General features: G+C 41.0%; 1 protein-coding gene and 1 pseudogene across 3 annotated transcripts in view; one reads left to right on the forward strand and one right to left on the reverse strand.

Moving 5' to 3' along the window:
- The window catches only part of Pdpr (pyruvate dehydrogenase phosphatase regulatory subunit), a 57,088-nt gene extending 33,271 nt beyond the window's left edge, over positions 1-23,817 (forward strand). For all 3 annotated transcript variants that reach the window (XM_074055662.1, XM_020161611.2, XM_020161612.2), the window contains 5 exons: positions 679-791; positions 2,145-2,239; positions 3,768-3,857; positions 14,929-15,111; positions 16,236-23,817. In XM_074055662.1, coding sequence (XP_073911763.1) covers positions 679-791; positions 2,145-2,239; positions 3,768-3,857; positions 14,929-15,111; positions 16,236-16,643 — 889 coding nt within the window. In that variant the 3' untranslated portion in view covers positions 16,644-23,817. The remainder of the gene's footprint in view (positions 1-678; positions 792-2,144; positions 2,240-3,767; positions 3,858-14,928; positions 15,112-16,235) is intronic.
- On the reverse strand, positions 5,429-5,990 carry LOC109684979 (10 kDa heat shock protein, mitochondrial pseudogene; annotated as a pseudogene).
- Positions 23,818-25,883: the final 2,066 nt, after the last annotated feature.

Below are 25,883 nucleotides of genomic sequence, written 5' to 3' on the forward strand. Positions count from 1 at the left end.
TGATGGGTTGCCAGGACCAGGAGACATCCAGTTACTTTTTACTAAAAGAGAAATTAAACAGAAATTAGTGAAAACCATCTTTTAAAGAAAAAGATTGTTTTGTTGTTGTTTATGTGGATAAAACCAATACGATTTTTAAGAAGAATCATTAAAAACATTAAGGAAAATGTATAAAGTCTACTGAAAATACCTGCCATTTATAGAAACAGTATGGTGAATTGATAGCTGCTAGTTTATAATCCTTGCTTTGCTTTAAACCTTAGTTTATTGTCTCTAGTGAGGGAAAGCTTTGAGGTCTTTAAAATGTATTTTAACAGGGGTGGCATCAGTTGCTCTGTTTTACCTGAGAAGCTCACAGTTTTAGATTCACATCTGTCTCTGTTAAGGGTAGACGTAATGATTGTGCCAGTGTCATGAAGATAGTAGCGTGCATACAAGCCAAAATGTTGGAAGAGGATTTTTTACCTCATGTTAGTAAGTCTTCGTAATTTCTTGGCACTAACAGGAAGGCAGAATTTTGTTTTGTTGTTACGTGGTATATTGTAGAATGGTGCTGTTGACTCTCTTGCAAAGTTAAGAGATAATTTCCCAGTAGGCTTTGAAGCTAGATGAAACCCTAATTACTGCTTGATTCTTTTCTGCTACCTGGTTTTGATTATTTTGGGGTCTCATTTTCAGTTTCTTCATGATCTCTCCAACCGACCAGCAGGTCCACTGTTGGGCCTGGCTTAAAAAATACATGCCAAAAGACAGCAACCTGCTGCTGGAGGATGTCAGCTGGAAATACACCGGTAATGGGACATTCTGGGCTCAGCCAAGTGAGAAAAAGCTAGCAGATCCAGATGTAACTACATTAGCCTTCTTTATATTTGACTTTATTTATTTATTTATTTTGTGCAGTATTAGGGCTTGAACTCAGGGCCTTTACCTTGAGGCACTCTGACAGCCCTTTTTGTGATGGGTATTTTTGAGATAAGGTCTCTCAAACTATTTGCCCAGGGCTGGCTTTGAACTGTTATCATTCTGATGTCTGCCTCCTGAATAGCTAGGATTACAGGCGTGAGCCACCAGTGCCCAGCTATATTTGACTTTAAAAAATGAATGTCAGAATTAGTTTCAAAGAGGCTTTCTGGTTATAGAAAATGGATCTCTAATATATCACCACTTTTTTATTAGCAACATAAAATGAGTTAGTGCTTCAGTTTCTGTTTATTTTGTTCTTTATTATACTCCCTACAACAGCTAGTATGCAGGAGCACAAATACCTGTAAATGAACGAATAAATAATTTTTAAAAGAATTTTTTATATTACTTATGTAATATATTCTTCAAAATTTCCTCTTACCTTTTCTTTTTTTAAATGAGTATATAATTTTAGGACTGGAGGCAAGTGGGAAACTCTTGAGTTCAAACTCTACTACCACAAAAAAAAAGTTTGCCAAAAATAAGTCTATAATGATGACTTAATTTCCTGGTTATCTTTTCTTCAGCAGTCCGGTTGGGAATGTGTCCCCAACCTCTTCTATTACCCCATTCTGGGTTTGACCTTTCCCTCCTCCTCATGTGATACCTGCTCCTTACCTCACCAGTGTTTAACTCTCCCTGGTCCTCAATCTCAATTTGTTATTAGTAGTAACTGACTTCTTGCTTCCAGGTTGTCAAACTGTAGAATCTTACTTAACAGAAGTTGTTTTCTAGCCTGTACTAAGGTGCTTAAGGTGTAATTAGCATAAGCTGCTGTCACAGATACCAGTTCCCAGGTGAATGGACAGCTTCCTCCAGGTACTGACTTGGGATTGAGGCTGTATTTATCTTCTAGCCGCACTGGAAAGCGGGAAGAGTCCCATTGGCCAGGGCCCTACTCCCACTGCAGAGGAGGCTGTAGAACTGTCTTCCTGGTGAACCGGGGGAGGAACCATACTGGTCAGACTTACTCCAGCACAGTTAGTAGCTGCATTCAGCAGGCCTGTAAACAATGGTGTGTGTCCTTGGCATCCATCCTTGGATTGCATAAGAAAAGGGACACTTTTGTGGTCGTAACTACCCAGGTCTGGACCTAGGTGAGCAAGTTCACACCAGCCCTTTCCCATTGGCTCAGCTGTTACCCTGGCGAGGCTAGACATTTCTTGTTCTTTTCCCTGTAGCCCTCAATCTGATTGGCCCTCGAGCTGTGGATGTGCTGTCCGAGTTGTCCTATGCCCCTATGACTCCAGACCACTTCCCAACTCTCTTCTGCAAGGTGGGTGCTAGCAAAGTTCTGTTTTGGTTTTGTTTGTTTTTTTGGCGGTATTGGAGTTTGAACTGAAGGCCTTGCACTTGCTAGACAGGTGCTCTACCATTTGAGCCACACTTCTTGCACCAAAATTCTGTTTTTTAAATAGGCAGAGAATTTTTCTTTCATAGTTGTGACAGATGAATAATGTTGCTGTGGCATGAGCACAGTGTTTAGACCTTTATTAAGCAAATAAAGCAACCAATTAAATTTATTTTTTTTACTTTTCAAGCTTTTATTTAGTAAGCATTAGAATATCTTAGTTATTTTAATTTCAGTTGACAGCAAAAGGTGCCCTCTGAGATCAGATTTTTTTTGTGTGTGTGGGGATTTGAACTCAGGGCTTCATGCATGGTAGGCAGGTACTCTACCATTTGAGCCACTTTACCAGCCCTTTTTTTGTGTTGGGTATTTTTGAGATAGGATCCCACAAACTGTTTGCATAGGCTAGCTTCAAACTACTATCCTTCTGATCGCTGCCTCCTGAGTAGCTAGTATGGTATAAGCCACCGGTGTCCTAGGAGGTCGGATTCTTTCTCCCTGGTTTTGATTCTTTTTCACACACAGAGTACTTACATGCATTTTGGGAGAGAAATAAATCCCTAAACAATTAACATAAATTTTTTCCTGGAAATGGTCTCTGTAGCTGACAGACACAAATTTTAACTGAGTCAAAGCAATGATAACTGAGTATTTTTTAGGAAACAGCTACTTAGAGAGGTCCAGACATTTTGGCAAACTATAACCTGGCAGCTGCTGAACAGTTTCTGATGGAGGTTCTTTGAAGTTCAAGCCAAAGTTGGGCTCTAATGAAAAACTGTTTCACAGTTTTCCCTCTTCTCTGAGGTAAAGAAAGCAACAGGAAATTCTCCATGTTAGCCATCAGCAGAGCCCTTCACTGTTCTCTCTTATGCCTGGAGAGTGCCGCATCATGTCAAGCTTCCAATGGCAGTTGTGTGTTTCAGCGCTGAAGCTTACCACTTTCCTTTATATGGCAGCAATTTAAGTCAGTGACCCAAGTAGGTAACTGACCTGTTGTAACATGTTTTGAAAATTAGAAGCTGGATCTTTAATCCCAGGGTAGCAGATGAATTTTGTTCTGTGGACATCAGGCATCATTTTTTGTGTGGCATGTGCCCAGCATTTGTCTGCAGTGTCCCCTGGAGAAGAAATGTGCCTAGTCTTCATTGCTCCATATACCCCCAGCTAACCCAAGTCTTCAGTAAGACTTGGTAAAGAGGAATATTCTGTGCTTAACCAAGACTGTGCCACCAGTTCCTACCTTTGGCTTGACTAAAACTCTGGAAATGGTGATATTCATGAGAAGACATGTGAAGACTGTGCTCCATTTTTAGGATGAAATGCTTTCCTAGACATGTATCTCCCTTAGGGCTAAGCAAAGGGTAGGACACCAATGAATGTTCCTCTCAATTAATTCCCTTGACTAGAGTGTGTGAGTGCCCTCTTCCACTGACCGCTTTCTCTGTCTCTACAGGAGATGAGTGTGGGCTACGCAAATGGGATCCGGGTGATGAGCGTGACTCACACAGGAGAGCCAGGGTTCATGCTTTACATCCCCATAGAGGTAAGAGGGCTGCTTTCTTTTCCCAGGACCACTGGGAGAGGGGCTGGCCTTGAACTCTTGATCCTTAGCCTTCAGTCCAGCTTCTTTTTTCATTCATTCATTCATTTTTTTGTGTGTGCTACTTAAAATTCATTGTTATTGATTTATATGAATTGTACAAAATAATGGATTTTATTATATTTTCGTACATGTATGTAATGTTATTTGATCATATTCACCCATACCTTTTCTTGTCCCTTCTCCCTCTGGCCCCTTTCCTCTTCCAAATATCCCTGTCTACTTTCATGACTTTTTTTTAAATGTATATTCCGTGTAAGAGAGAAATCAAGCTATATTTGTCTTTCTGAGTCTAGCTTATTTCACTTAACATTATCACCTCCAGTTCCATCTGTTTTCTGGCAAACGTTTTGTTCCTTATGACTGAATAAAACTCCATTATGTATATATGCCAGATTTTCTTTATTAATACTTTTGTCAATGGGCACCTAGGCCAATCCCTTGTCTATTGTAGTTAGTGCTAAAATTAACATGAGTGTGCAGGTATCTCTATTTTGTGCTGACTTACATTCCTTTGGGTGTATACCAGTTCTATTTTTAGTTTCTTGAGGACCCTTCTTACTGATTTCCATAGTGGCTGAACTAATGTATGTTTCCATCAACAGTGTGTAAGAGTCCCCTTTTCCCCCACATCCTTACCAGCATTTGTTGTCATTTGTTTTTCTGATGAGAGCCATTCTGACTGGAGTGAGTTAGAATCTCGGTGTTGTTTTGATTTGTATTTCCATTGTAACTCAGGATGTTGACTATTCTTCATGTGTTTATTATTTGTACTTTTTCTGAGGACTGTCCAATTCGTTCACCCATTTATTAATTGAATTGTTTGCACTTTTATTGTTGTTTAAGTTTTGGAGCTCTTTATATATCTTGGAATAGTAATCCTTTAATTAATACCCAGCAAAGGTTTTTTCCCATTCTGTTTGCTGTCTCTTGATTTTGATAATTGTTTCCTCTGCTGCAAAGCTTTTTATTTTAATGCAATCCCACTTGTTATTTCTTGCTTTTATTTCTTGAGCAATTAATGTCCTATTCAGAAAGTTGCTGCCTATGTATGTATCTTGAAGTGTTTTCCCCTAGTAATTTCAAAGCTTTAGGTCTTACATTTAAGTCTTTGATCCATTTTGAATTTATTTTTTGTACAGGGTGAGATCGGGTGAGACTGAGACTAGATTTATATGAAACTATATGTGGATATCCAGTTTTCCCAGTACCATTTGTTGAAGAGTCTTATCTTTTCTCCAATGTATACTTTTGGTACCTTTGCCAAGAATCTGGTGGCTTTAGCTGCTAGGGTCCTCTGTTCTATTCCACTGGTCTACATATCTGTTTTTGTGCCAGTACCATGCTGTGACTCTATATCTCTAACATGCTCTTTTTAGGATTGTTCTGGCTACTTGAAGTCTTTTGTGCTGCCATATGAATTTTAGGTGAAGAATTTCATTGGAATTTTTTTTGGTATCATTGGTTTATTATAAAAGGGAGACACATGGAAATTACTTACATGATGAAAGATTTCAGGATGTCAGTGGAATGGGCAGCTTCATGTGATGCCATCTCAGTGATTTCAGTCTATGTACTTTCCAAGAATGTCACCATCTCTAAATAAGAAATAATCCTTGACATCTAGAACTACTTTGGTGCCTCCATATTCTGGCAGAAGAACTTTATCTCCAACTTGTACACTAACAGGTTGGATCTCTCCATCCTTTCCTTAGAGCCTGATCCCACGGCCACTACTGCTGCTTGCAACACTTTTCCTTGAGATTTTTCTGGAAGCATAATGCCACCTTTAGTCACCGTTTTGGCTGCATTCCTTTCTACCAATACTCGGTCAAACAGCGGAAGAAACTTTCTAAATGCTTTTCCTGCCATGACTTGCGCCATCACAGCTCGGACTCTGCTCTCGAGCCACCACCGAAAGGCTGCCATTGGAATTTTAATAGGGATAGCATTGAACCTGTAGATCCCTTTCAGTAATACAGCTATTTTCACAATACTAATTCTGCCTATCCATGAACATGGGATTTCTTCAGATTCTTTCTTTAGTGTTTTAGTTTTCATTGTAGAGGTCTTTCACTTCCTTGATTAGATTTATTCTGAGTTTGTTTATTTATTTAGGCTATTGTGAATGGGGTTGTATTCTTTATCTTTTTCTCAGCATGCTCATTATTGGTATATAGAAAAGCTACCAATTCTTTATATATTGCTACTCTGCTGAAAATATTTATTAGGTCTAAGTTTTCAGTTGGAATCTTTAAAGTCTTATGTATAGGATCATTATCGTCTACAAATAGGGATAATTTGAATTTTTTCTTCCTATTTGTATCCCTTTTACTTTTTTCTTTGGTGAAAGTGCAATTTGCTCTTGGGTTTACGCTCGCTAGGCGGGCACTGTATCTACCACTTGAGAATATTCCCAGTCCGTCTTTTGCTTTTCTTGTTTTTCAGGGAGGGATTTTGTGTTTGTCCTGGGCTAGGCTCAGACCATGATCCTTCTATTTAAGGCCTCCTGCATAGCTGGGATCACAGGCATGAACCATCATGCCCATCTTACTGATTGAAATAGGGTTCACTAACTTTTTTGCCTGGGCTGCCCTCAAACCACAAACCTCATTATCTCTGCCTCCCAAGCAGCTAGCATTATAGTCACGAGCCACTGCACCCAGTCTCCTTTTCTTTTTCTTGCCTTTTATTGCTCTGGCTAGGAATTCAAGTGCTACGTTGAATAAAAGTGGAGATAGTAGACACCCTTGTTTTATTCCTTATTTTAGAGGAAATGCTTCCAGTTTTTTCCCACTCAGTATAATGTTAGTGATAGATTTGTCATATATAGCCTTTATTATGTGTAGGTATGATCCTTCTATTCCTAGTTTCCTTAGAATTTTATCATGAAGGGATGTTGAATTTTGTCAGAGACCTTTTCTGCATCTATTGAGATAATCATGTGATTTTTTTTTTGGTCCTTGATTCTACTTATGTGCTGTATTATACACTGTTATTTATTGATTTGCATATGTTAAGCCATCATTGCATCTCTGGAATGAAACCATTCTTGGTCATTGTGTGTCATGTTTTTGTACATCCCTTTATTTAGGATTTCTCACTATATTACGCTCTTTTGCTTGTGAATTCAACAAAGATGATAAGAGGCTTTGGCACACTTCACATTATTTCCCTATGTGTTGTCATGTTTGCTAGAAAGATCATATGATAACGAGGCCTTCCCACATTGTATACTGAGGAGTTCTCAGTAGAGTGAGTCCTTTCATGTTTCTGAAGGAAACCAGAACAAGTGAAGACTTTCCCACATTTCTTACATACATAAGGCTTTCCCTGCTGTGATTTCATTATGTCTTTGAAAGTTACTGGATAAGTAAAAGCTTTTCCACATTTCTCACAATGCATTGCATTTCTGATTTCCTTCATATGTTTCTGAGCATTCCTGTCTTGCTTTATGCCCAGGCTGGCCTGAACCAATGATCTTCTTTATGCTTTCCATGTAGGTGGGATGACAGGAATGCACCATTGTGCCCAGTTGTTTTTTTGGTTTTTTTTTTTTTTTTTTTGTCATCCATTAATAATATGCAGGGTCCGGGTGCTGGTGGTTCACAACTGTAATCCTAGCTACTCAGGAGGCAGAGATCAGAAGTATCTTGGTTTGAAGCCAGCCAGGGCAAATAGTTCGAAGACCCTATCATCTTGAAAAAAATCCATCACAAAAAAAATGACTGGCAGGATGGCTCAAGCAGTAAGAGCGCATGCCTAGTAAGTGTGAGGCCCCAAGTTAAAACCCCAGTGCTGCCAAAAAATAATGAGGGATTTCATTGTGATTAATTCCATACATGCATAAAGTATACCTTGATCAAGTTCACACACACACACACACACCACTATATTACTATTTCCCTTCTCCCTAAGTTTTTATTTGAGATGGGGGATCTTGTGGATTTTTTTCTCAGGCTGGCCTTGAACCTTGATCCAACCCATATCTACCTCCTGAGTAGCTAGGGTTACAGGCATGAACCACCTCACCCAGCCCTTTGAAGTAACAGTAGTTCTTTTAGTTTCTATTCTATTAATTTCTGCCCGATACTTCTTTTGATCGACTACTTTGGGGATTAATTCTTGTTTTTCTAAGAGTTTGAGGTGCGTCATTAGGTTATTTGAAATTTGATTTTTTATTTTATTTGTTTTTTAAGTACTGGAGGTTGAACTCAGGGCCATGCTTGCTAAGCAGGTACTTTACCACTTGAGCCATTATGCCAGCCCTCTCTGATTTTTAATGTAAGGCAGTCATAACTACAAACTTCCCTCTTAGAATTGCCTCTGCTATACCCCAAAGGTTCTGGAAAATTGTTTTTCATTTTCATTTGATTCTAGGAATTTTTAAATGTACTTCCTGATTTTGATTTCTTCAATGATTCTCTGATCATTCAAAAGTGTATTACGCAATCTCCATTTGTTTGTATAGTTTCTGTAGTTCCTCATGCCACGTTTTTCTGATTTTACTCCATTATAATCCAAGAAGTTATTTCAATTTGGTGAGTTTTTTTTTTTTTTTTTTTTTTGTATTTGTTAACACTTGCTTGGACTGGAGGTGTGAATCAAATGGTGGAGTACATGCCTAGCAAGTTCAAACCCCAGTACCACCAAAAACAAAAACAGCCCCTTGCTTTGTGGCCAAAAATGTGATCTATTTTGAGAAAGTTCCATAGGCTGCTGTAGATGTTTGTTGAGTCCCTTCATAGTATGGTGCAATTTCACTGTAAAGTTTGTTGACCTATCTATTGATGAGAGTAGGGTGTTGGAGTCACTGACTTTTCTTATGTCCCCTTATGTCCTGTAGTGTTTGTTTTATGAAGCTTGGTATACACTTGTACCAAGTTACTTACATAGACAAAACCATGAGAATAACAGCAGATTCTTAGCTGAAACACTAGCAGCCAGGAGAGCAAATGTTTATTTAAATACATTTTTTTTTTTTGTATACTTGGTTTGAACTCAGGGCCTACACCTTGAGCCACTCTACCAGCCCTTTTTTTGTGATGGTTTTTTTCAAGATAGGGTCAGGAGCTATTTGCCGGGGCTAGCTTTGAACCACAATCCTCCTGATCTCTGCCTCCTGAGTAGCTAGGATTACAGGTGTGAGCCATCAGCACCCAGCTTAATTGTTGCATTTTCTTGATGGATTGTTTCTTTTATTAGTACTTCACTATTTATCTCTTTTGACGAATTCTTTATACTTTTAAAACTAATTTTGGCTTAATTGTATAGGAGTGTAACAACTCCTGCTGGCTTTCAGATTCTGTTCACTTAGAATGTTCTTTTCCATCCTTTCACTTTCAGTCTGTGTCTTTGTCAGTGAAGTGAGTTTCTTGTAGATGGCAAACAATGGATCGTTAATCTGTTTAGCCAGTCTGTGTCTTTTGTTTTTGAGTCTTGCTGTGTACCCAGGCTGACTTGGAGCTTATGATCCTCTTAAGCCTCCTGAGCTTTAGGATTACAGGTATGCACCACTATGCCATAGTCTGTCTTTTAGTTGGCGAGTTAAAACTGTTTACATTTAGGGCTATTACTGAGAGTTATGTACTAACTTCTCCAGTCTTTATCTTAGAGGTTTGCTGAATTCTTTCCCATTTCTTATTTGTTTATTCTCTAGTGAGATTTATTCTTGAGCTTCTGTACTTGTTGATATCTTTCTTCATTTTCTGTGAGTAGTATTCCTTTAAGTATGTTCTTCAATGTTGGCTTCAGTGGTCACGAATTGCTTTAGTTTATGCTCATTGTGGAAGATCTTTACTTCTCCTTTTATTTTAAAGGATTACTTTTCTGGATATAGTAGTCTTGGTTGGCAGTTAATTTGTCCTTGCTTTCCTGGCCTTTAGGATTTCTGCTAATAGGTCTCCTGTTCTGACAGGTTTGTCTATGTAAGTAACTTGGCACTTCTCTCTTAGAGCTTTTCTTTGTTCTGTCTCTCAATATTTTAACTATAATATGATATGGACAGGTTCTTTTTTGGTCATGTCTGTTTGGGTATCTAAATGTCTCATATACTTGGATATCCATTTTTATTCTATAATTTCATTGAATAAGCTTTCTGTGCTTCTAGTCTGTATCTTGGTTCTCTCTTCTATACCATAGATTCCTACAGTTGGTCTCTTAATCATACCACAGAGGTCTTAGATGCCGTCTAAGTCATTCTTCAACCTTGTTCTCAATTCCTGATGTTCTTTCTTCTGCCTAATTTAATCTATTAGTGATGCTTTCCATTGAGGTTTTGGGTTTTTTTGTTTGTTTGTTTTGTTTTGGTTTTTTTTTTTGAGCTTTTCATTTCCAGGATTTTCATTTTCTTCGTTCTTTTTTGTTTGTTTTCTCCCCTAGAATCTCTTTGGTGAATTTCTCATCCAAGTTTTTGGCTTCTGCATCCATATCGTCAATTGATGTCTTTTTTTCTTGGCAGCACTGAGGTTTGAACTCAGGGCCTCATCTTTGCTAGGTAGGCACTCTTATTGCTTGAATCACTCCACCAACCCTTCAATTGATTTCTTTACTTCATTTGTTTATTTGAATCCTCCTTAAGGTCATTGATTATTTTTAAAACTAGACTTTTGGGGCTAGGATTGGTATCACATACCTGTAATTCCAGCTACACAGGATGTAAAGATGGGAGGATCTTTGGTACAAGGCCAACCCAAGCAAAAATATTTAGAGTGACCATATCTCAAAAGACAAGCTGAGTATAGTAGTATACACCTATATTCCCAGCTCTGTGAGAGGCAAAGGATTGTGGTCTGAGACTGGCCCCTGGCAATAACAGCATGAGAGACTATCTGAAAAATAAATAAAGTAGAAATGGTCAGGGTATGTGGCTCAAGTGGTAGAGCATCTGCTTAGCAAGTATTATGGTCTGAGTTCAAACACTAGTACTACCAAAATATAGATAAAACTGGACTTTTTGAATTCTTAGGTATTTTAACCTTTTCAGTTGTGGTGTTTGTTTATTTGTTTATTTGTTTGTTTTGTGCTACTGGGGTTTAAACTCCAGGCCTCACACTTGCTAAGCAGATGCTCTGCCACTTGAGCCATTCTGCCAGCTTCAGTGTCTTTGGATTCAGTGATTAAAGAGTTCTGAAGTGGAGGAGCCATGTTACCTTACTTTTTTGTATTTCTTGTGTTTCTACATTGTGATCTGCATCTGTTGGAATGGTTATGTCTCCCAGTTTTATTCAGGGATCTTTTACTGAGCAGCTTTCTCTTGAGGTCTCAGTCCCCAGCACCACTCAAGAGAGAAAACAAACTGCTAAAACAGCAACAACACTGAAAAAAACCAGATACAGAAATACAAATAAAATCAGTTAAAGTCACCTGGTGCCAGTGGGTCATAGCAGTAATCTTGACTACTTGGGAGACTGAGATCAGGAGAATCATGGACAAATAGTTCATGAAACCCCATCTCCAAAATAACCAGAGCAGGCTAGCAGTGTGGCTCAAGTGGTGGAGCACTTGTCTAGCAGGCACAAAGCTCTGAGTTCAAACCCTAGTGCCACAAAACAAAAACAAGCAAAAAAAAAAAAAACCAAAATAACCAGAGCAAAATGGACTGGAGGTGTGGCTCAAGCCATAGAGTGCCTGCTTTGCAAGTACAAAGCCCTGAATTCAAACCCCAGTCCCACCAAAAAAAAAAAAAATCAGTCAACTCTATACCACCAATAATAATAGAAAAGAAAATGGGAAGAATAATGTGGAATAAACTGTGAAGTTAAAAAAATTGAGGTAAGCATAATAGTATTAAAGGAAGGAAATAAAGGATGAAGCAGGAAAAGGGGGAAAGGAAGATGCCAGGTTAAATAGAAGAAAAAGAAAAAAGAAAAATAGAGAAAAGAGCAGATTTTTTAAAAATCTGATTGCAAAATGAAAAAATACGTAAGTAAAATGAGATAAACAAGAATAAAAAGTGGCCTGGCATAGTGGTTCACTTCTGTAATCCCAGTTACTCATGAGGTAAAGATCAGAAATTTAGCAAGATCTCTTCTCAGTAAGCCTGGCATGGTTGCACATGTCTGTGATCCTAGCTACATGGAATTTTAGGATCAAGGTAGGAGGCCTGCCTTGGGCAAAAACACAGACCCTACCTGAAAAATAAAGCAAAAAAGGGCTGGGAACATGGCTCAAGTAGTAGAGTGCCTAGTCAGTTTGAGGCTCTGAGTTCAAACCCCAGTACTGTCAAAAAACAGGAATAAAATTGAAAGAATTTTTACAAAATAAACTAAAAACAATACTAAAAGTATAGTACAAAGAAAACATTTTAAAATGACAAAGAATTAAAGCTTTTTCTGGGTCTTCTAATACTGGAACTGCTTGGTTGTGGGGGTGTAGCTGGAGTTGTATTTCCCAATGTTCAGGCTGGTCCTATATGTGGGCTGAGGGCCAGACCAGTCAAGGGTCAGTTGTCAGTTTCAGGCCTTCATTCCCTTTAGAAGTGTCCTTTCTTGCGTATTCATAGCCACTGCCGGCCCCAACAAGCTTTGGGACTTGTGTGCTGGAGAAGATGCCACTCATTCCAGAGCCCCGTTTTTATACCCAGGGTCAGCAAATGTCCAAGCCTAAGGGTGTCCCCTGAGTGTGCTGGCAGGTGACAGAAGTGCACACTGCCTGCGGGTTTCAGTGTTTTCACAACCTACCTAGCATTAAACCACTCTGTGGTGGAGGCTGAAGAAAGCAAGTGATCTGCTGGACCTGGGCTCAGAGCTCTCAGTCCTGCCCAGCAATAAGCATGTATGACAGGAAGGCAGCTTGAAGGTGAGTGACCAGCTGACAATAGACTTGGCGCTCTGTCTCTACTATAATGCTCAGTGATAAAGCTTGCTCCTTGCCACACAGAATGGGACCACTGCCCATCACACCCTCCACGGCCTGAGCTCCCTTGCCTTAAACTCAGCAGGTCTATGTCCAGTCCTCTTCCCCTCCATGACTGCCTGTTGTGGCCGTCTCCCATCCAAGTACTGTGGCAGTGTCCTCAAGCTCCCTGACTTGTGATTATTCTTTGTTTTCAAGTCCTCAGAATAGCTCAGTCTCAAATAAGTTTGTTTCAAGGTGACCCTAGATAGCACTCCAAACATGGACAGTGTTAGAATGGATTTCTTTTCCAATGCTAGCCCACCATACAGTAATCACTGCACACCACATTCCTCCCACTGGATTTAAGATTTGTGAGAACTGGATTTCTTCTGCAGCTAGCACTGCCAGTCCGTTTTCCCCAACCCCTGGCTGGGAGAACCTGGGTTTGGAGTTGCAGGCTGTTTCCTACTTTTCTTTTTTTTTTTTTAATTATTGTACTGGGGGTACACTGTGAAATTTACAAAAGTGCTTACAATATATCTTAGTTAAATTTACTCCCTCCATCATTCTCTTTTATCTCCCCCCTTCTTTCTTTTTTTCCCCTGCACTTTTCAGCTGTCTTGTCACCTCTTTGGTGATTCCCAGTGGTTTTTTTGGGACTGTGGTTTGAACTCAGGCCTTTGAGCTTGCAAAGCAGGTGCTCTACCCCTTGAGCCACACCTCCAGTCTATTTTGCTCTGGTTATTTTGAAGATGGGGGGTTCACTCCAGCTATTTAGACCTGCTGGCCTTGAACTGTGATCCTCCTTAGTCTCTCAAGTAGCTAGGATTACAGGTGTAAGCCATCAGCCATCAGCCCCAATGCTCTTTACTCTCTTCAGAATATAGTCTTTGTTATCCTGACTTTCTCATTCACAAATTGGCACTGAGGAAGTTTCCAATCCACCATCTTACTTCAGAAACCCCTTTTTCTTTAACATTGACACAGTATTGCATTTTATGGCTGAATTGTAATTAAGTTAAACCAGTCTTATACTAACACCCATTTGTAGTGTATCTAGTCAGCTATTATAAAGATCTTTGAACCTTTGTGCTGGTGGCTCACGCCTGTAATCCTAATTACTCAGGAGGCAGAGATCAGGAGGATCAGTTCAAAGCCAGCCCTGGCAAATGGTTTGCAAGAACTTATCTCAAAAAAAACTCATCACAAAAAAGAGTGATGGCTCAAGGTGTAGGCCTTGAGTTCAAGCCCTAGAACTGCAGAAGAAAAGGTTCTGTCTTATGTTAAGAGTGTTTTTTTTTTTTTTTTTTTTTTCTTACTGCATGTACCAACAAATAGAGTTGTCAGGCTTGAGGCTTTTTTGTTAATTAGATACAAATACTTTGTCAGTACATAGGAGTTTTTGTTTTGTTTTTTGGAGAGAGTTTCACTGTGTAGCCCAGGCTGGTCTGGAACTCGAAATCCTTCTATCTCAGCCTCCCAAGTGCTTGGGATTACTAACAAATCTGGCTTGTTTTAAAGCAAATGGCATAGACTTTAAACTTAACAGACTGCATTTAGAGATTGAATTTGATTTCAGTTTTGCAAACCTTTTGCTCACTTCAATTATCTGATACTTTACATGTTTCTGGAATCAAGAAAAGAATATGTAAGAGCTGAGATGTCAGTAGTTGAGCTCTGCTTTCCTGGCTCCTTTGTGATTCATTCTGGGTTCCTAAAATATGCCATAATCTGTGTGAAAAATCAGATATGTGCATACATAGCTGTAGTTAAGTGAAAAGCTTGGGCAAGAAGAGGGAATTTCAAGAAACTGGAGCAAGATCCAGAACTAGATAAAGATGGGGGAGGGTAAGTGTGCTGTTTTAGAAACAGTGATGAGATTGGTCATTTACCCAGCAGAGAGAATGCTTCTGTGAATTATTATTTAATAACTGCTATATATTGAAATCGGTATACTAGACATTTTGGGGATATGAAAGGCTCCCACTTTTGTGGAGCCTACAGTCTAGACTTGGAGTGACCCCAGCACCATGATTTATTGAGGATGAGATGTCCCAAGAGTTCTGTACACTCTCCCTTGTCCACATTAGTAGTGTTAGCCATCACCATTTCCATATATACTTCATGTTTAATTCTGAAGGTCTGAGGGTTACTAACTTTTTCTCTTTCCCTATAGTATGCCCTTCACGTGTACAATGAAGTGATGAGTGTTGGGCAGAAATACGGAATCCGGAATGCTGGGTATTATGCTCTTCGCAGTCTCCGAATTGAGAAGTTTTTTGCCTTCTGGGGTCAGGATTTAAATACCCTCACCACACCCCTGGAATGTGGAGGAGAGTCTCGGGTGAAATTAGACAAGGTACTGTGTTTATCCAAGCCCCACTTGTCACTCAGCTCCCTGAGTAGTGAGATCTGCTTCGGATAGGAAGAGTTTGACATGGAATATGAGAAGAATGGAAAATGTATCTATGGGATGAACATCTTCATATGAAACATAACACAGCAATATTTTTGAGCTCTTTCCTCTCAAAAAGCTTGAGCACTTTGGGGGAAGTTGTTCATTAGTTCATTATGGTGATTCATTAACATGCCACAAATATTTATGCAAATCAGTCATCTTCCAGTCAGGTGCCTAATTTTTTCTTAATAGATGAGCATTTTTTAGAAAACTGTTGTTCAAAGAATGTCCTGTAAAAATTGAGTCTCTTTCCCACCTTTGAACCCCACCCAATCTCTGTTCCCTTTTGTTTGAAGAAGCAGTTTCTTGTCCCTCCTTTTGGAAATGTAATGCAAGATTCCAGTGTAAAATTTCTGCTTCCCCTATTTTTAGACAGGGTCTAATGGGATTCTAAATGCCTAATGGGATTCCAGGCATAAGCCACCATGCCCAGTTCCCATTTGCACTTTTTTTCACCTATGCTGGGGTTTGAACTCAGCCTATGCTTGCTAGACAGGCACTCTACCACTTGAGCCACTCCCCGGACCCTTTTTTGTGTTGGGTATTTTCGAGATAGGGTCTTGAGAACTGTTTGCCAGGGCTGGCCTCAAAGGGCAATCCTTCTGATCCCTGCCTCCCAAGTAGGCTGGCTCCATCTGCACTTTTAATCTAGATGGTGCCATATTTGTGCCTTTTTTCACAAAACAACGGATGGTTTTGTTCCCTTGAGCAATTACATGTAATAATTTTTCTGTGATAAAAAAGTAACTTATTTTGGAAAATAGGAAAAAAAATTACAAAATGGCTATTTCATCTATCACATAATCACTATAAACCTTATTCTAGTGATTAAAATGTTACAAATAAAAGAAAAACACATACTTGTGTTACAAAAATTCTGTTTTCTGTATTGTGAATGCAGCTTAACACATTCCCCAAAAGCCAGCAGGAATGTGGGGGAAGGTGCTGCATTCCAATATAGTGACAGCCTTCCCCGTTCATGTCCCAGGTCAGACTACTGAGTCCATGTTTCCTTCCTTTCCTAGGGCATGGATTTCATTGGCCGGGATGCCCTGCTGCAGCAGAAACAAAATGGGGTATATAAACGCCTCACTATGTTCATCTTGGATGACCATGACACAGACCTAGATCTCTGGCCTTGGTGGGGAGAGCCCATTTATCGGAATGGGCAATACGTTGGCAAGACTACCAGCAGTGCCTATAGCTATACCCTGGAGCGCCATGTGTGCCTAGGCTTTGTGCACAATTTTTCTGAGGACAGTGGGGAAGAGCAGGTGGTGACAGCAGATTTCATCAACCGAGGAGAATATGAAATTGACATCGCAGGAAACCGGTTCCAGGCCAAGGCCAAGCTCTACCCTGTCCCTTCCCTCTTCACCCACAAGCGCCGAAAGGATGATTCAGAGCTGAGTGACTTGCATGGAGGGAAGTAATGTTAGGACACGCCCCTCTCCTCCCGATCACCTCATCCTGAGGAGCATCCCTTTCTCTGTCCCTGCCCATGCTTACTGAAGGTAACTTCACCTCCCCTCTCTTTATCTCCTTGATATAATTTTGAACTTGACCTACCTTAAAGCTTACCTTGCAGCCTTCCTGTCCTTTCAAAACTCTTCACCTTCCATTTGCTGTTGCCCTCATAATACCCTGAGCTTTTCTTCCCATCCCCCACCTGACGGGAAGTGTATCTAACAGCAGGACAGAAGCAAGCTCTATTGTAGAATTGTGTTAAGGTAACAGATTTTAAATTTGGCATCTCTAAACAGTGCAAGCTAGTGTGACACAGGCCTCAGGGCAGGAGTCCATTACTTTTCTAGGAGTAACCTGCTAATCTGATGGTAACAGCTTGTGCCTCTTAGCCAGGCAGATTGTTCTCCTATTCCACTGCTCTCTGTGGTTTAGCATCTGATACCTCTAGCAAAAGGATGATCATCTACCTCAGTATTGAGAGGCACTCATTGCATGGACGTTGTCCTGTCTGTCGCAGAAACAATTCACCTGGCACCATTCTCACCCTCCATCCTGAACTAGTTCTCAAACCTTTGGGCTAGGGCAGTTTGCCTGTAATTTTCTTATTTTTTGTTTAAAGATTATCTTTTTCCCCCCCGGGGGAGGGCAGTACTGGGGTTCAAACTCAGGCCCTCACACTTTCTAGGCAGGTGCTCTACCACTTGAGCTACTCCACCAGCTATAATTTTCATCTTTTGCTAATCTCTGTAATAAGGTAATGTTTAGTTTCCTAGTTGAGTAAAACAGGATACAGGTGTTTATGCCACTGTCAATACTAAATTTCCTAATATTGAAACAGCGGCTGCTTTTCTTTCAGCTATTCAAAGGTCATTCATTCCATCTTGATTTTTCCTCTTCACGTGACTCTTAGCCTCACCTGTGTAGTCAGACCAGAAGCTCAACATAATTTCTCTCCTTTTAGAATAGGGAGGGATAATTTCTCTCCTTTTAGAATAGGGAGGGAAAGGCTTTTTTTTGTTTTGTTTTTGAGGGGGAAGGTTTGAACACTGCTGTTCATGCCAAGTTCTGAGAGCTACCAGCACTCCAAGCTTTATGTTCCCTGGCATGGTACAAACAAAGCCACACAGAGCTGACCACTGAGCTGGTCCATTGAAAGATCTGAGTACCGTGGGTATGATAGAAGGCTAGAGGACTGCCTTTTATCTTTTCTTTCTAGGCTTTACCCCCCGAACACACACACCATTCAGCCATCCCTCTATCTTCTTTGGAATGGAAAATGACTTGGGGTACCCCAAAAGTGCCCTGCACCCTCTCAAGCTGTATCTGTTTTCTGAAGGTGAACCTTGTATATCACAGACTGTGCTACCCAGCCCCAACCTTTAATTTCTCTTTTGTAAAAACTGTCCTAGTATAGGTTTTTAAAAGTATAATCAAACTGTTGTAATTCAACTGTAGCCTGTGCTGTCTTGGTACCTTCAGTCTACAAGTATATTAAAGGAGAGCCTTTATTTCATTCATAGAGCAGCTTAAAATTCTCAGGTTTCTGTCATCTCTGTGGGATCTGTTACCCACTAAGTCAGACGAGCTCCTTCCAGACATTTATTGCTATTACCCCAGCTAGACCACTCCTACTTGATTACTGACTTTAGTGTCCACCTGTTTTTGGTGGGGCTCTTAGTTGACTTGCTAAGAGAGCATGTAATTCTGTTTGGGTCCTTGCTCTTTTGTAGCAAATGTATATTTAACTAGCTGAGAGATGCTTATAGGCAAACAGGAGAAAGGAGGAATGGTATTGCCTCATTGGAGAGCCAAGTAAAGGAGGACTCAGGAACATGCCAAAGTCATCTATGTAAGTGAAAATTTGGAATTGAATCCAAAAGAAATTCTTGATTTAAGCATAGATAGTACAAATGTGACAATGTTTGTTAACTGTTACATAGGAAGGCTCTATTAAGTTCCAAATTGAAAAAAAAAATCACCATCTCTATAGTTTAAAAAATTGGGGAGAATCATCCTCACAGTGTATCATTCAAGTAGAAGTGTCATCAGAAGTATATTCAAGCTGGGTGCTGGTGGTTCACACCTCTAATCCTAGCTGCTTGGGAGGTTCACACTTTGAGGCCAGCCCAGGCAAATAGTTCTCGAGACCACCTATCTCCCAAATAACAGAGCAAAAATGAACTGGAGGTGTGGCTCAAGTGGTAGAGTGCCTGTTTCATAAGCTTATAGCCCTGAGTTCAAACCCCAGTCCCACCCCAAAAAAAGTATAGTTAACATAGACTTTAAGACTTGAATTCCTTTCTGCATGTATTGATCTCTAGCTAATTACTGTTTTATTAATTTGCTGTCCTAAGTAGGTGGGAAATTTGATGTGTCCAAAATCATGCAATAACTTTCTATTAAACTAGAGCTAAAAGCACTGGCCTCCTATTGATGGTAAAGTGGGGTGTGCACTCAGGCTAGGCCTTGAAGTACCTCATCCATAAGTTACATTTTTTTGACTTTGGCAAGGTACTGGTCTTCTGGGGTATCACTTGTTTACTGAGTATCCTGAAACAAATTATCTTTGGCACTTTAAATATATCTTGGAAGTCTCTCTTGGTTCATTCATACACAGGCAGTGTAAATCATATTTATTTATTTTTAATTTTTTTTTGTATTTGGTCCTAATGTGAGTGCTTTGAACAGACTCTTCCCCTGCCTCTAGCATAACCTGTGCCTGGTGTTATAAGCATCTTATGTGGTCAAGAGAGGGCAGCAGAAACTCCGTGCACTGATGAGACTTTAGAGCCTTCTGGGCTCTTCTTGAGTAGGTGCAGGTTCATGGAATCAATCTAGAGGAAATCCAGCAGGACTAAGGAAGGACAATCAAAGCATCTTCATTTGTGTGTCATTTCCATCTCAGACAGTGGGGCCTCATGGGTTCACCATGTGTGACAACTCACTCTGGGAAGCCAGATTCAAGGAACTGTGGACTTTAGCTTTAAGTGATCAGGTACTATTTTCTCTCTGAAATCCTATGTTGTCAGCTATAGTCACGATAGGGGGAAGGCTCTAGGTTCTTTTATTGTGTCAACATACTCAGTTAAATCTTTTTGAAATTGGGAACAGGAAGCATATGGGCAGTGGCAGTACTGGAAAGAATGGCAGGAGCTTCTAAAAGTATGTTTTTCCTCAATGAAGAGATGAACCACAGCTTTGATTCTGCTGTTTATTCTCTAGCTTATGGATACATTTGTTGGCATTTTGAATGTATTTTCACCGTCCATTCATGAACCCGAGACAGATAGCAGGAAATGTTCTGGGTGCTATACAAAGTCTGTAGAGCTTGCAAAAGTGAACTGTAAGGTTACCTCTTTGTTGCTTTTTTTGCTTTTTGGCCAGGCTAGTCAACAGGAGTCCTCTATAACATCTAGGACCGAGCTCTGGTTAACAATGAGTAGTAACTTTCTGCCACTTTAGTTTTCTTTTTGTATCTCCATCATATCCCCTAACAAATGTTCTTATAAAACAAGCAGCATTTTATCATCACAAGTACATTTTTCTTATAGTGGAAGAAAGATAAAGTAGTATGGTATCTGTGTGGATACTGGAATTTGTGAGCTGTGGGTCTGTCTGGCAGCACCTCCCTCCTCCCAGCTACATTTTTGGCCTCCACTTCAAGGTGCTGAGTTGTAAGCCCCCATGAGCATGTCACTGTGGGGCTTGTTCTTGCAGTTCCTTATCACTACCAGTGCACTGTTTTTCACAAGGATTAAGTATTTTTGTGTATCTTTGCCTTCTCTTTGTCCATTAAACATCAGCATTGTTCCCTGTATGATGGGATTCTTGAATTCTGAGCAAACTCTCTCTTGGAGAATTATGCATTTCTTCAAGGGCTATTTTTCTCATGCTCTTTTCAATCCTTTGCAAACATCTGCCTCGTTTTCCTGTCTTTGAAGGACAGAAACTATAAGAGAAGGGAGGATATTTTTAGCATCTGTTCCAGGAGTTCCTTTGCATACCAAGAACTAGAGCTTGGGGCATCTCTAAGCCTGGTTCTAGTGCCTTACACTCCAGAATGTCAGGTAAGTAGATAGGAAGAGTGAGAATGCAGGAAAGTTCATTTCAGTCTGTGGGTTCCCATCATTCCACATAGCCGAAACAGATGGGTGTAGGATTGAAAGTTCTGTAACTCATTTCACTAAAGGGTTTTCCAGTTCACACACTACTTTCCTGGTCAACTCTTGGGATGTATAAAAAAACCACTGTAATTATTGTAAAGTCCTGTAACACTTTATTTGCATTTGTAAATAAGGGTGTAGATCCATTGAGTCCCCTTTTGTTCCCATAACAGAGTTAGCATGTGGTCCTGAGGACATTCTGGGAATAAATGGAATTGTTTCTTAAGAACCAGCTGGACTGATTTTGAGCACACAGGGTGATCAAGCATTTTGGCCCTCCACGAATACAGTATTTACATTGAGAACTGTATTTCTAGCCAGCTGGGTTTCAACTGAGATTTTTCATGTTACTAAGTGTCAATAAACAGACGTAAAACTTTTGAAATGTCCTTCGTCTGCAGGGACTTGGTACAGTAAGGATAGAAATGACACCATTTGTGCTGGGTGCCAGTGGTTCACATCTATAATCCTAGCTGCTCAGGAGGCAGATCAGGAGGATCAAGGTTCGAAGCCAGCCCGGGAAAGACCCTATCTCGAAAAACCTTCCACAAAAATAGGACTGGTGGAGTGTATCAAGGTGAAGGTTCTTGAATTCAAGCCCCTGTTTTAAAAAAATTTTTTTTTGTGTACAACTGTAAGAAAGGACACTGAGGTAAGGAAGATGCAGGCCTGGCTGAGGAAGGAGCACCTCTCTTCCTCCTCCTGCAGTTACTACTGTCGCAGCTGTTGGTATGCATCCAGGTAATTCCCAGTGTTTCCAGTAACAATTCTTAAAGGTCAAAACAACTATGCAGCTGGACATGGTGACTCCTAACTGTAATCCCAACTGTTCAGGAGGTGTGGGTAGGAGGACCACAGTCCAAGGCTGACCCGTGGTAAAAAGAACCCTGACTGGTGGGGTGGCTCAAGTGGGAGAGTGCCTGCCTAGCAAGCTCACTACTGCCAAAAAGTGCTAGGAGTGTGCCTTAAATGATAGAGCAACTTGCCTAGCAAGTACAAGGCTCTGAGTTCAAATCAAGCTCCAGTACCAACAAGAATAATTTAAAAACCTACTCAGTGCCACCAAGAACTTACCAAAGAGTGAGGAAAGGGAAAAAAATTAGCCACCTAGGAAGACAAGCCATTCTAAAGAGTTTACTTAAAAGATAAAGCTATCTTAGGTGAGAATGGTCCCAGAAAGAGGCTTTTACTTAAAGGCAGTGGGCTCTCTCCCTCCACTTATCAACCAGACAGACAAAACTTTTTAAAACCAGGCTCTGGTTGCTCATGCCTGAAATCTTAGCTACTCAGGAGGCAGAGATCAGGAGGATGGCAGTTCGAAGCAAGCCCAGGCACACAGTTCATGAGCCCTAATCTGGAAAATAACACATACACAAAAAAGGGCTGGTGGTGTGGCTGTAGTGGTAGAGCACCTGCCTAACAAGCATGTGAAAGTCCTGAGCTCAAATTCCAATACCATGGGGGAAAAAACAAAACTTTATGTTGCCTTGGTATCCACACATATATTTTTCAATTTGATTTTGGGGATTGAACCCAGGGCTCTGAGCATCCTAACCACATGCTCTACCACCAAGCTACATCTTCAGCCCCTTTCAATACCAATTTTAAGTATAATCTGGACTTTCTCATAATACAACATGGGCTCAGTCACCTTGGCAGCTTCCAGTTTCCCACATTCTCCTAGTTCCTCAATGTGGTGGGTACATTTATCTGCCCCATACAAATGCCTTCTGTTGACTATGGGACAGGAATACAGAACTTCAACTGCTCTCACTGACTCCACAGCCCACACTGACCATGCAGATATGCCACAGTGACCACCTATCAGTCACACGGTGACCACCTGGAACTTGAGCACTTTAAACTGTCAATTAGGACAGGATGTGTAACTCAGTGATAGAGTGATTGCCTAGCATGTTCAAGGCTCGTGGTTCCATCCCTAGTATTAAGGGAAACAAACAAACAAAAAACACCTTATTTCCCAAGTACCCTACGAAGGTAACCAATCTCAGTAGTTTCTGCTTTTATCCTGTTACATCTGCTTTCAAAAGAACAAGCCAATACTTGCATACTTTCCTGTTTCTTACACAAAAGTGTCACACATTTGTACTCTTAAGACTTTTTCTCACTTAACAATGTGTTCCAGAATCACTCCATAGTAGTTCAGACAGCTTCCTCTTTTTTTTCCCTTGCATCCGTAGCAGGTTTTTTGTGTGATGTTCCACTTTACTGACCAGTTCCCATGTGTGGACATTTAACTTTGCAGTCCTACACTTGCAATTATACAGTGCCACAACAAATCTGCATGTACATTTTTTCCCTTTCTTGTGGGGGTGGGCATCCAAGCTAGGAAAACACTCTACACCTAGGACCCCCCCTCCTTTTTTTTTTCATGAGAAAAGGTCTTGCTATGTCAACCCAGCTAGGCTCAAACTTTTTTTTTTTTTTTTTTTTTTTTGGTGTTACTGGGGCTTGAACTCAGGGCCTATACCTTTGAGCTACTCCACCAGCCCATTTATGTATGGTGCTTTTTGAGACAGAGGCTCATGGACTATTTGCCTGGGCTGGTTTGAACCTCCTGAGTAGACAGGATTACAGGCATGAGCCACCAGCACCCAGCTTGGGTTCAAACTCTTGATCCTCCCACCTTAGCCTCCTGAGCAACTAGGGTTCAGGAGTGTGCTACCACACACAATGCTGCATGTGTATTTCTGTACAAAACATTCTTCGATGGGAAAAATGACACCTAGAATAATCTCCTTAATATATTTTGGTTAAAGAAAGTATACCTATATAAACATACTAAAAAAACCCAGCTACATAGCAGTACCCTTTTGATAGGTATTTAGTGTGAAAGTTTTATATTTTTGTTCATATCTATTAAACTGAATATGTAATTTGTTTTTTAACCTATTAAACAGAATTTTAAATGTTCCAGTGACAAAAAAATTGATATAATCTTGCTTCATCTAGTGTTCTTTTTGTTTTGTTTTGTTTTGTTTTAAGACAAGGTCTCATTGTGTAGCCAGGCTACCCTGAAACTCACTATGTAGCCCAGAGGGGCTGAGGGCCACTTCTCGCCTTCTACACTCCCACCCACGGTGACTTGCTTGACCATGACTGAAGGCCTGACCTTCCATAGGATGAGCTTAAGACCCATTTATCTACTGCACAATGGCCATGTCCACTTGACCCCACAGGTAAAACCCAGCACATCCAAACACAAATGCCTGTCCCTCAACCTCCAGCCTGCTCACCCTGTGTGCCCAGTGGCCCCACATACCAGAACCCTTAGTGCTACCCTGGCTTCCTTCCTTTCTCATCTCCCCTGCCTAGACACTCCTCAAGGCCTTAGCAGTCTACATCCTAAATCTCCCAAGATCCATCTACTCTCCATTTTCACTGCCAGTACCTGAGCAGAGCCACATCTCACTCTCGCTCAGCCTCCTCCCAAAGCTTCCAGCCTCTCATCCGCACTCCTCCTCCCCTCCTCAATACCCCAATCTGTACACAGGAGTCAGAGCAAGTCGTCTTCATGGCCCTGCTTCCAACCCTCCAATGACTTTCTGAGCTCTCAAGAAAAACTCAAAACTCCTTAGTACACAGGGCTCACCATGCTTCGGTCCTCTCACTCTGATCAAGTCCAGCTGAACTACTGGTCATTCCTCAGACATGTCAGCCTTAACTTTCCCACCATGCTCAGCACCTGTACACAGGGCACTGTGCCCGCCACCCTCCCCCACAGAGATAATCTCCACCCACAGCCTGGTCCACATCTATCCAGCGGCCCAACCCTTGGTCAAGGGCCTCTCCTGTGTTCTCCTGTAACACCCTGCACTTCTGCCAACACGCACGTTCCACACAGTTGAACCATCTGCGTGCTAACGGGGGCAAGCTGGGCACTGGGCAAGTCTGGTGTGAAAACCTGCCCACCACTCATAAGCTGTATGACTCTGAGCTGGAGTAACTGTGTGTGTCGGGCCCCTCATCTGTTACATGGACTAGTAATATCTACTCCACACAGCTGTGGAGACTTAGACCACAATGCAGGAAGAATGTGGCACGTGGCACCTAAAAAGCACTCAAAGTAGTAGTTTTTATTTCTTCATTACATGGAACTCCCTGAGAACAAGGACCAACAATAACTTGTTCCTGCTTTTCCAGCATTCACCACAGATACCTAGGAACCATGCTGAGATGACTGAAAACAGAGAAAAGTATCAATGATGCTGGGCGCTGGTGGCTCATACCTGTAACCCTAGATGAGATGGGGAGGATCAGGGTTCAAGGCTAGCTGGGGCAAATAGTTCAAGAGACCTCATCTCTAAAATAACCAGAGCCAAATGGACTGGAGATGTGGCTCAAGCAGTAGAGCACCTGCCTTGTGAGCATGAAGCCATGAGTTTAAACACCAGTCCCATCAAAAAAAAAAAAAAAAAGAAAAAAAATTAGTGGTGACTTCAAGATTCAAGGCTAAGCTCCCAGACTCAAGAGGATATCAAATACTTGAATTTATTTATTTGTGTGTGTGTGTGTGTGTGTGTGTGTGTGTGTGTGTGTATGTGTATTACTGGGGTTTGAACTCAGGGCTTCTTGCTTGCTAGGCAGGCGCTCTACCATTTGAGACATGTCCCCAGTCCTTTTACTTTAGTTTTTATTTATTTTTTCCAGATAGGGTCTGGCCTCAGACTGCAACCAGCCGACCTGTGTCTCCAGTGTAACTGGGAATACAGATATGATCCACCATGCTCAGCTTGTTGGGTGAGATGGGGGAGTTGTTAACCCCTGTCCCGCCTGGTCTGGAAGTGAGATTCCTTGGATCTACCCCTCCCTAATAGCTGGGATTACAGAGGAGAGCCACCATGTCCTGCCTGAAAGAACTGTCAAATAGACTGTAGGTGCCAGTGTCTGACTCCTGTAATCCTAGCTACCTGGGAGGATGAGATTGGGAGGATGGAGTTTTGAGGCAAGCTGGTGTAACAGTTCAACAGATTCCATCTCCAATTATAACTGGAGCAAAATGCACTGGAGTACAGCACTTGC

The sequence above is a fragment of the Castor canadensis genome, chromosome 15 (genome assembly GCF_047511655.1).
Source record: "Castor canadensis chromosome 15, mCasCan1.hap1v2, whole genome shotgun sequence".
Taxonomy (NCBI): Eukaryota; Metazoa; Chordata; class Mammalia; order Rodentia; family Castoridae; genus Castor; species Castor canadensis.